Consider the following 11,776-nt stretch of genomic DNA (forward strand, 5'->3'; position numbering starts at 1 on the left):
TTCGGGCTGCTGAGCCCGGCCCGCTCCCCGCCCCCTCGGGGCTCCTGGGCGGGCTCCAGCATGGTGAAATGCCACCGCACCTCTTTGTTACCTGGATGAAGTCAGCCGCCGCCGCTTCCTTCTGCCTCTGATCGGTTTAATGGCCCAAGTAACGTTATCGGTGTCACTCCCAGCTAACCCTGAGTAATCATAATGCAGCTCCTGAGACTCATTTGTAACCATCGCGCTTCTTCCCAGTATCTTCCCTCCTCTCTCTTCTTTCCCTCCTTCTCTCTCTCTTTCTTTCTGTTAACGTTACACGCACGTTTTCCCCTTGCATCTCCGTTTGTTCTGCGCAGCCACGTCTTGAAACCCTGAATCTACATTAATTACGCAAACATTTTCCAAATCGAGAGCGGGTGCGACAGTGCCGCGGTCAGCCGTGGCGTACTCGGGCCGAAATCAAAACGTTGGCTTGGTCGCCCTGCTGCCGTGTCCTGTGGGCGCGCCTGCACGTTCGTTAACGCACCGTAGTTACTGCACGTTAAGTTTCGTACTTGTATAATCAAGCGCTAAATGTGCAGTGATTGGCACTGCTGCGCATTAGTGCCACAGCACATCTTTTTCGTGATACTGCTGTGCAGTAGCGTATTGGCACTGTTTTTGACATGACATGCTACTGCCGTGTAATAGGCTATTACACGTTTAACATCTCATGTAGGCACTCCCTGTGATTGGGGATTACATGGCATTATCCCACATTGTCTGTTGCTACCTTTTCCATTGGGACCTTCCACCAAATGAATTGGAGCAGGCGCAGCACAGTTTCTTTCTGCTCTTTTAGTTTATCCTGATTCCTAATCAAGCCTTTTTTTTCCCCCCGCAAGCACATGACGCTAGTATATAGAGAGCTGCTCTTTTCTAGAGCAGTGAGCCGTTTGTGAGGTTTCCCAGGCGTAAGTCTGGGTGAATTGCCATCAGACACGGGACTTGCAGACATTCCTTGTAGATGTCACCTTCGAAGTCACCTGTACTGGACAGCAGCCAGTTGGATATAAACATCCGTGTCACGCGCAAACACAAGCAATGGAGCTGCGAAAGGAACTCAGAGAGATTCTGGAAATGTGCATCACCCTTTTTCATGATATAGGTCAAAATTTAGATGCAGGATTACTATAGCCATTTTCCTAATAGTCCCAGAAGACAATTTATGATGTGCTTTATGCATTCTCTTCCACTGTGACCTGGACAATATCATAAATACACCAGTACCTCTTCAAGTTGGCATGAAGCTTCTTAATGTCTATGTCCTGCAAAGGCATCATGAGTTTTTTTTTATGTTTTATGCCTAAAACCTGCTTCCCGTTGGCAGGGCACGTTAATTGAGTTGGCTCAGTCCATAGATTAATTTTAAATTAGGTTTTTTAAAATAACCATACAATGTAAGTAATACCATATACTGTAAATCTGTCTTCCTATGCTAAACTGAATTCCTTCCAACATGGGATTAAATGCAGGGTTTCTTGGGACAACACACAACTCTCCTATTCTTTAAGGACAATAAAATCCATTGGTTCCACATAAATAGTCCTGAAGCATGCTCTGTCCCCAACAAGTTGTTTCCCAAGTCCCTCTTTTTCCTGAAAGAAGGAAACTCCTGGACTTGGTGTGGCACAAACAAGCTACTTGCTTATTACTGATTAGTCATGATCTTATCAACAGAGACTAGTGAACAGCAAGAAGCCAGTTTGGCCTGTTCACAATGTTTAAATTCCCCTCATATAAAAACAGTTTAAAGCAATAGGCTCATGAATAAATTAAACTAGTTTAATCAAAACTGCAAGCACTGAGCTACTGTGTTGTCTTGATCATATAATATTTTTCTCACATACAACGCAACACACTTGCTTTCCAAAATCCAGTGGCTAGAAATTGAGGCTTAGATTGTAAAATATGGTGACAGCAGTTTCTGCTGCTTAAGCCTCTGTCAGGAGAAAGCAAAAATAAAGCAGCAAACGTTGCATGCAAGACTCCCTAGCTCAGGGGCGGGCAATTATTTTGGGCAGAGGGATGCTTACTAAGATTTGGCAAGCCATCGAGGGCCGCATGGCAGGCAGCCCAGGGCAGATTAATATTAATTTTCTAAATTTTTAAGGGGCCCTGCGAATGAAGGTCCTTTCGGGCTGCGTCCGGCCCCAGGCCGCATTTTGCCCGCCCCTGCCCTAGCTGCTGACTGGATGTTTTCCCTCTCCCTGTTGTAATTGTTTTTTGTAATTAAATCTCCTGCAGAGGTTCTCAAGGAAAGGTTGTTTAAATTTCTTTCTGCCTTTCAACAACAAGGTGCATATTTACTTGAGGGTGCATTGAATGCAAGAAAATACAGTAATTTCGAATATTCTGAAGTGGTTGTTTCTTGGCTCTAGTTCATGGTCTCTCAAATATGGCATTTACTCAAATACCACACATGCTTTCCTCCCATAAATCACCCCTCCAGGATTGGCAAGCATGTCTTAAAAGAGGAAGCTAATTTTTCTTCTTGTATCGAAGCAGACAGACTCTGTTGCAAGGTATCTACCATGCTTCTCCCTCTACCAGCCACAGGGAGAGAGGAGATGGCATTCACTTGTCAGCACCAGAGCTACATCTTTAACCATCTTGCAGTCACAACCACTGAAGTCAGGTTCCCCTGCAGTCAGCATTCAGCCATGACTGGAAGAATATTTTTTCTTCCAAAATAAGGGACATGTCTTATTTGGGGGCATGTGGTATACAAGAGAACATGCTGTGTTTGATCCGAGTGCCACTACTGCACTAGATCCAGCCTCAGCTTCATTGGTCTGTTCTTCCTGAGCTTTACTTGGCAGTGGGTGCTGACAGTCACCAGGCACCCATGCAGGCCGTGTCAGGCAGCCGTGGGGGTGCATTGCATCAAACAGATCCCTTCTTGAACAGTTATGATTTGTGTAATAAATATCGTCAGACTTTTTTTCTCCCAGTACTTCTAATTTTACACAGAAAAGGGCTTAGCTGGTTTAAATTGTATAACAGAAATTGTGCTCAGCAACTGCATAGAATGGAGGCATTCCAAAGTCCCCTGTTTCCCAAGTGTTGGGTTTGGGGTTTTTTTGGTTTTGAGTTTTTGTTTTGTTTTTTACTGGTTTTTGTTTTAGGGTTGTTTTTTTTGGGGGGGGGGTTGACCAAAACATGCCTTTGCTGAGCTTTTCTCATTTTAGCTGCTACTCTCAGGTAGAACTGATTCAGATGCTCCTGCAAGTACGTACCCATTTTAAAACCCTCTATCTGAGTGCCAGAGGTGTGAATGACCAGGAAGGTACATCTGCCTTTCAGTCATAACCTCTAAGAGCAGTTGGCCTGAAGCTGATGTAACTTTTAAGGCCGTTAGGATGAAAGGACTGAAAAGATCCCAGTTTCCTTGGGAGTACCAGTTTCCTTGGGATGAATTGTATAGTGTAGCTGGCTTGTTCTGCTACCCCAGATGATTGGAGACAAAAGGGGATGTGCTTTTTATTTTTTTTTTGTTTTATTTTTATTTATTTATTTATTTTTGCTGTAACCCATTAAAACAAGCAACATTTATCAGTTTATGCATGGAATTAGATTTTGGGTTTGCCTGTGTTCTCATGGGTACTCCCTAGAGAGAGGAGAGCTGCTTCCCTGTTACTTTGGCTGTTAGCAATGCAGTGTTCACCCAGAGTGGGGAAACCTGATCATTTAAGAAAAGAAGTTAATTATTATCAGGTATTGTTTCAGAAACATGATAGTTATTAATACCCATTTATAGGCACTTTTGCCTAATGTTGAAGGGGGAAACATTTATGCGAGGATTTATTTTTTTTTAAAGATCTCTATCTGTAAATATGTATGGTGTAGGACTAGTCAATTTACAGTAAAAGCTGTATTATCAAGCCGGAATGCTCTATTAACCGGCCTACCAGCTTGTAAGGCAAAAGCCGGAACGGAAGTGCCAACTGTGGCACTTCCAGTTTTGCCGAGCCCCTACGGCCCAGGGCAAAGCAGCCTGTGCTGCCGACCCCCACAGCCTGGGACATAGCAGCCTGTGCAGGGCCTGCCTCTCTGCTCCAGATGCAGCAGCCTGAACAGGCAAAGATACCTGCAGCCTGAGGAAGACAGACCTTCTAGGGTTTTAGCCCAGTAACCAGGTGATTAAGGTGCTCACCCAGGAAGCAGGAGACATAGGTTCTAGGTATTCCTCACCCAGCAAGGATTTGAACCTGTTCCTCTTTGATTTCATGGCATTGTACTTGAACCACCTTGCCACAGGTTAGGTGTTGTTTTAGCTTTTCTCCAAGCCTTCTCTTGAAGCTGAGGAGCTGCATCTTGCATTTATTATTCATTGTGTAAAAGGGACAGAGATAACTGGGGAAAGTTTCTGCCCCATTGGGAACAGGGTGAGGGGAGATCCAAGCTGGAACCTGCTCCCTGCCAAACTAGCATCCCTCTCATTAAGCCACACACCACCTTGCTGGTTCACCTTTCCTGGCCTCACACACCTCCCTCTTTTGGCTGCCTAGCAGGCCGGGTTCAAAAGGACTGGAGAGGCCACTAAGTGCTGCCTACTCTGTGGTATAGTCCGAGTCATGTGCTGAGAAGTCAGAAAAGGCACATGTTCAAATTCTTTTGAAATGGGGCTTATAACCCAAGTCTTCTGCTTCATGGACATGTGCCCTGCCCACTTGTTTGTAAGAGAGAAATAGGAAGACTGTCCAACACCAACTAGTCATGGGGTTTTTTTTGCCAGGTACAGTTTGTGACTTAACTTGCCAGCGTAGGCTTATACAGAGCTCCTTATGTATCTGCCAGGCCAGCGTGCAGCCAACTGCATGTGTTCAGTAGCGTGTGGACGTTTGTCCTCATTGCTCTTCAGGTAGGTTTGCAAGCTGTGCATAAGCACCAAAAATAGCAGTAACATAGCTCAGAAACTGCCATTTGGGTGTGCACAGTGAAACAGGATTCTGCCTTTAGCATGTGTACGACATAGACACACCATTAGACAATACTTATACGTACGTGACATACAAAGTGCACACAACAAAACATGTACCGAACAATCACAGTTAAAAACCCTAGTATACTTACATATATTCCAAGTAAAATAAACTTTAAAATCTTTTGCAAAAGAATAAAAAATCCAAAAGACCAGTAAAATTCAGGCAAGTTTAGAAGGAAAGGGGAAAGAAACTTGCTTTTCCCCTAAAGTTTACTGTGGTAGGACTGAGAACTGCCAGCTCACTGCTTTAATGAAATGCAAAATCACTTGGAGATACTGGGGAAAAAAGTCCTACATAAGGCTTACCTTCACCAGGGAAAGGATACTGCTTTTGTGGGGGAATATTTGGCTCAGAGATCAAAACAGGCTTGGCCAGCTGCCCAGCATCATGCTATGCTTAACAAAAGCCTTGGATGCTTTTTACCAGCCTTTGCACATCCTTTTTAAAAGCGTGGTCTGTGAAAATGCCCTCCACCTTACACGGCTGTGCTTTTTGAACCCATTCAACACTGCAGCAAGCTAAACTTGTTACTGCTTAATGATTTAAAGCCTGGAGAATGCAACTCACAGCAGCTTGTTGGTATGGTTGGTTCCACATCGTATAATGCAGCAAGAAAATCAGACTCTAAAAGATTTCACAGCTCAGGCATGCTTACTAGGCAAAGGCATGAGTCACTGACAAGTTGCCCAGCTCAGTTAAATTTGGACAAGACAGTGCAACTTTACCTGATTCTTTGCAAACAAGGAGGGGATTCTGCATTCTCCAAATGGTGAGGTTGGACTGTAATGGAGTCTTCATACGAACTATGCTGAGACAGGCTGCTATTAGTAAGACAAAGTGATGTTCCCTTCCCACCATTAATAATGAAGATGTGCCAATTCCATCCATGCCTACAATGGGCGTTACTTTACAGAGGACCCATTGGCACCTATTCTGTTCATTAGGATGCTGTTCCTCCCCAGCAAGCACCTTCTTAGGGATCATGGCCTCTGGCTGTTACAACCAGTCAGACAACTCTGTAAATTTGGCAGCTTTGTCTTGATGACGCACACACTGGAGCTTTATTTCTCTGCCTGTCATTTACCTGCCACACTTTGAATTTTTTCTCAGTGTTCAGTTTCTTTCTGGGTCCTCAGTGTGCTCAGGGGCTGACTGAAATCCCAACCCAAGAGTCTGTGCCCAAACTTTGTCTATGCCTTGCTCCTTGTGATTTTGGGGACTCAGCCTGGATCTTCTTCATTACCCTACCAACCTTGAGAGATGTTTCCTTCTTGGCCCTTGAAAGATTCTTCCTGCTTGGTCCTTCCACTTTCACCACTCTGGGGGGATCCTTAGGGAAATGGGGCTAACTGTACGTTGTTATGTTTTCCTATTGCTCTGCTAAATAGCTCTAAGATATTGTTACAGATCTACAACTTCACTCACTGTGGTGTGCTCTTTCACTAGCACTTCCACCTTCTCTCACAAATAAGGGAGTGAGATTTTCAACAAGCACAGGGAAGTATCTTCTGCTGTCAGATCACAAGCTGTCCACACTGTGCTTAGTTCATCATGAAACTCGCAGGGAGATTCCCACATCACTTCAAATTTGCTACTGCATCTGGCTGTGTCTAATCAGGATTCTCATTCTACGCTCATCACGTCTTCAAAACTCTTACCCCTACTTTATGTGTGTCCTAAAGTGAATTCTCTAGTGTTTTATCTATCAACACACATAATTCCTTCTCTTTTCTAGCCCAGACTCATCTGGCTTCCATATGTATGCCTAGCATATACTGTAATACCCTCTCCCTTTTTCATATGTCCTTCTGCTCTAACAAGTGCATCCTCGTGCCTTTCATGTTGACTGTGGCCACCTGATCTGCGAGCTGTCCATTCATTAGATCGCTTCTGGATTATCCATCAGCTTCTGCAGCTCCTCCTCTCCCTTCTGCTGCTTCTAAATTAGAGATAGAAAGAGCTGCTGTGAAGGATTCCTTTTGCTCTGAAGAGAATGCCCGTGCTCGTGGAGCGTGTCAGAGTTTTGCAGAGATTTTGGTCAGATAAAATTGCTCTCAGGGGTGGTTAAAAAAAAAATAGGAGGAGAGGCCCTATGAAAGGGTCTGCAGGGTTTGTAACAAGCCATTCTTCTGATCCTGTCTCTGCATGTAGACGTTTTTGGCTGAATCAAGTGGAATTTGAGACTAACAACTCATTCTCCAGCTCACTCCCCGGAAAGGGCCTATTTCTGCTTGCACCTCTACTGTGTCACTGGACCGTGGTAGCTATTGCAGCTGGGAGGCTGAGACCTACTCCATATTTTCCCACTGCCCCTCCTCTGTCATCTTCATTCTGAGTGATCCTTAGATCCCTTGAATTAACCTTTCCTACACATCAGTGCCATTCTGTATTCTCATTCAGTGCTAAACCTAATGCAACCCAGTGCTCTCAGAATCTGACCCTTTCTGCTAAAAACTTTATCTCATGTTTCTCTTTGCCTCATCAGCCTCTCTCTCCATGCCTGAGCTCTCTGGACCGCATCCAGGATGCTTTATCTTGTCTCCCAAGGCTTTCTGAAGAACCTGAACTCTTTGTGTCAGTTCTAAGTTTACAGTCACTGGAGACTGAGACACAAATCCTGTTTCACGTTTATGTGCCTAAGCACATAAAGGCAGTTTTTGGCACTTATGTAATGTTCACACTTGTTTCAATTTACATAACTATGCTTGCCCCATACTTCCCTTTTGAACATATTCAGAAAGCCCCACTCTGGCCATAGAGACTGTGGGGCAGAATGAAATGACTCAGCTGCATGTATAATGCTGGGTGAATTCCCAAAACTTTGGTTGGAGCAGAAACCATGACTAGGGCCTGTCTCTCAGAGAAGATGGCTTTAGGTGACACTGACTGTGCAGTAGCTCATTACAGACAGCTTTTAGGTGATGCCAACTGCGCAGTAGCTCATTACTACTGCACATTAATGTCGTGTTACACACATTTGTGCCACACAGTGCTACTGTGCAGTAATAATGAGCCACTGTGCAGTCAGCGTCTCATGTAGACGCAGCCAGTGATTCTAAACCAGGTGATGTGGCACCCTCGGCTGCCATGAGATGCTCCTTTTAAGGGTGACAGTGGAGTGCTAAGCACAGTTAGCACTGTTAGGTGTGCAAACTCCCACACACGATTTGCAAGACAAACCCAGGAGCTTCAAATAGGAATCCATCGTGTCAAAACCACTCTGACCTGCTGCCGTCTCTCTGAGTTCATTGCAACTGAAGAATTACTCTGGTATTTTTTTCCATAGTTACAAAATGAGTGAAAGCTGAGAGCTGGCATTTTCCAGGGGGGGATCCTGAGTCTAGCAGTAGGTTCCTTTGAACCACCCTTGAACATAGTTGAAAAACCACTTCACCAAATCCTTTCTGGAGTTGTTGCTTTGCAGGGCATGGTCTCCCTGCCCTTCCCCCCTCCCCAAATCCTGGACTTACTCCCCATTCCCAGATGCATAGTTTGGCATTGCAGCACATTCAAGCTTATTTTTAAAGGTCCCAGTAGAATAACCAGCTTTGTAAGCACCCACCTGCAATGCTTAGGGAGAGGTGGTGTTATCATGGGGGGGTGTTAGTCTGAGTGACACATCCCAGAGGCCTCATGCTGTCAGAACTAAAATTGTGGAGTTTGCATCTATCAGAGGTGACAGTATGCAGACCCCAAAACATGGCATGTAACGCACAGGGGGAAACTATTGCAGGACAGCTTGATAGATAAAGAGGAGTCAATCCAAGAACTTAAAATTAGTATAGCTTCATAATAAGTGGTTGCGGCTTGATTGCTTTTGTTTTGAGTAAAAAGGATAAAGGAAGTACATCTATACTGGCTGTAGCTATAAAAATGAGAAAATCTTAAAACCATCCATAATAAATGCAGGGAAGGAGATTCTGTTGGTAATGAATTTGAATCAAGTCAGGGACTGTAGAACATGTATAAGGGAAGTGAAAGGAGGAATCTCTGGCAGCAAAGTTTTTCAGGTATTTTAGGAGCAGTATCTAAACAATGGCCTTAATCTATTCCTTGATGGAAATGGTAGAATTTTTTATAATAATGCAGAAAAAGCAGACGCGATTCATTTTTTTTCTCCCTTGTGCTCACTGGAGAGGGGGGAACTGATGATGTCCTCATATCACAGGAAATACATTTCATTCCCATAGTAACTCAGGAGCATATTGAAGAGTAGCTTCCTGAGGTAGATCATTTTTAAGTCTGGGTAAATGGTGTCCAGTGGTTTTCAAAGAGGTCTGGGAAGTTACATTGGTTTCCAATGAGTCTGAGAGTACTGAGGAGTTCAGAGGGCTGGAAGACAGCCAGTGCCAGGGCAGGATGTGAACATGATAAAGTGACCTGAGTACGTTATAGACCTGTCAGTTGAAATACTGGAATGGCTGATATGGGACTCACTTAACAGCAAATTAAAGGAGGAATATGTAATTGTTAATACCAGTTAATGCATGGTGTCACGGAGGACTCCAGGACACCAGGGGACTACCTGGTCCTGGGCAGATTTATTGTGCTTCCAGCTGGTCGTGCTATAGAGAACAGTAGGGGAGCTCTGGCTTTGGGAGGGAATGGCTCATGCTGCTTGCTTCATCTCTGGCTTCTCTCAGTAGGCCGTGGACAAGTGTGGAGAGGGTGGATAAGTGGGAAGCTCAGTTCCTGCATTCCCAGCCTCTCCCTGCAAGAGGTGCTGCCTCCCAGTAGTGCCTCCGGACTTCCTTCCAGCCCGGGATGACTCTAGCTCTCTGTTTTCAGACATGCTGCCAGCAAAGCCCAGCATGGAAACTTCCTGGTGGCCATCAAGCAAGAAAAGGGGGAGGTTCCCCGCACAAGCACTGAGAAGCCCCACACCGAGGAGGAGGTGAGTCCTGGGCCTCAGAGTCTGGCTTCTCTGACAAAAATGCCAGGCCATTCCCATGCTGGTTCCCATACAGTAGCCCAGCAGTGGGATATTAGGGTTCACAGCACTGCAGGAAGCAGATGCCAGTCCTAGATGGAGCTCTTTTTCTGTTGCCCACGTGCAAGATCCTTGAGCTCTCAATAACACTGCCTTCGTTACCATGCAGCCCAGACATCCCAGGGCCTTGTGCCATGGATACAGGAGAAGGGGGAACTCTTGTGGCTACAACACTGGGCTGAGAAGAGAGTCCAGGAACTCAAATCACCTGAAAAACAAAGGGTTCAGGACGGAGGAGGCTTAGCTCTGTGCCAGTGCATTGCTTTATGTCCCTCTCTCCCCATTGTACCCAGTAGCTTAGTGAGCTCCAGTCTAGCTTGTACATATTTATCCTCATGTCTGTCTTTCTCCTGCCCTCGGGCACCAGCCGGTGAAGAAGAGGGGCTGGCCCAAAGGGAAGAAGAGGAAGAAGATCCTACCCAATGGCCCCAAAGCCCCTGTGACGGGCTATGTTCGCTTCCTAAATGAACGGCGTGAGCAGATTCGCATGCAGCATCCTGACCTGCCCTTTCCCGAGATCACCAAGATGCTGGGAGCTGAGTGGAGCAAGCTCCAACCCTCAGAAAAACAGGTGTGGGAGGGACCAGGCTCCCAGGGGAGAGGCCACCTGCAAATGGGATCTGGGAAACTTCTGTGGCAATGGGTGCAGTACAAGAGCCACGCTGCAGTAGGTGCTTTAGAAAGGGGTAACCAGGGTCCCCTGGAAGACATCTAGGGAGCCCAGTCCATAGTGCTTACCTAATCTGCTGCTGCAGGAGGCTTGGGATATGTCCTCTGCCTTGGCTACAGGGATTACATACCTGAGATTCACCTGACCAGCCATTCTGCTGTAGGCCACAGCATGGGCAGCTGGTGCCTTCTGAGTCAGGGGGGGCACATGCCCCCCCCCAGCAGCGAGTCAGTGACCGGGGGGGGGTCCCCCGTGGCCAATCTCACCAACCCGAGGTGGGGGAGAGTTCCCTCGCGGCTGATTGCACCAACCCAGAAGCATGAAGTTGCCAGCAGTGCTTCCCTCGGTGCCCCCACTCCCTGGCCGGTGCTCACAGGGGGGTGGTACCCCCACTCCCCGGCCGGTGCTCACAGGGGGGCACTGGCACTCCTGCCTGCCCCCCTGCCCCTGGCACTCCTGCCTGCCCGTCACCTAACTGGGGAGCACTGGCTTTCAGGGGGTGCACCAGTGCTCTCGGGTGCAAGTGCATCTCCTACGCCTCGCCACTGGGCCTCAGCATCAACTATCAGCTAGCCCCAAAGCTGAGAGTAACACTTCCAGCTGGTTTTGCTGCCATTGAAGTCAACAGAGATTTTTGCCATTGGTGTTTGTGGAAACAGAACTGGGCTTGGAAACAAGCCCTGTGTGCTGGGATAGGCTTCTCAGTGGTGTCTATGGTAACACCTGCTGGGCCCTATTAAGAGGGAGATGGGGGCCAAGGTCTGTGACCTTGTTCTCCTGTCTGTGGTCCTGGGAACCTCACTGGCTCTGCACAGAGCATCTAACCCTGGTGTGGTTTCAGCGGTACCTGGACGAGGCAGAGCGGGAGAAGCAGCAGTACATGAAGGAGTTGCGAGAGTACCAGCAGTCAGAGGCCTACAAGATGTGCACGGAGAAGATCCAGGAAAAGAAGATCAAGAAAGGTCAGTGATGCTGGGCACAAGGAATAATGGGGTTGTTCCCCTTCTTGGGGCTGTATGTTGGCAGCAGTGGGACTAGATGAGTAACCCATGACTCCTTTCTGCTCCTAGAGGATGCTGGCTCTGTTGCTGTGAACCCCCTGCTTAA

At 46.6% G+C, this 11,776-nt stretch overlaps 1 protein-coding gene across 1 annotated transcript in view; it reads left to right on the forward strand.

The window, feature by feature from the left end:
* Nucleotides 1–11,776, forward strand: part of HMG20B (high mobility group 20B) — a 16,837-nt gene that overhangs the window by 284 nt on the left and 4,777 nt on the right. Inside the window, exons 2-5 of the mRNA XM_025208325.1 lie at nt 9,798–9,903; nt 10,367–10,570; nt 11,511–11,631; nt 11,740–11,776. Coding sequence (XP_025064110.1) covers nt 9,798–9,903; nt 10,367–10,570; nt 11,511–11,631; nt 11,740–11,776 — 468 coding nt within the window. The remainder of the gene's footprint in view (nt 1–9,797; nt 9,904–10,366; nt 10,571–11,510; nt 11,632–11,739) is intronic.

This window comes from Alligator sinensis, unplaced genomic scaffold, assembly GCF_000455745.1.
Source record: "Alligator sinensis unplaced genomic scaffold, ASM45574v1 scaffold103_1, whole genome shotgun sequence".
Lineage (NCBI taxonomy): Eukaryota > Metazoa > Chordata > Crocodylia > Alligatoridae > Alligator > Alligator sinensis.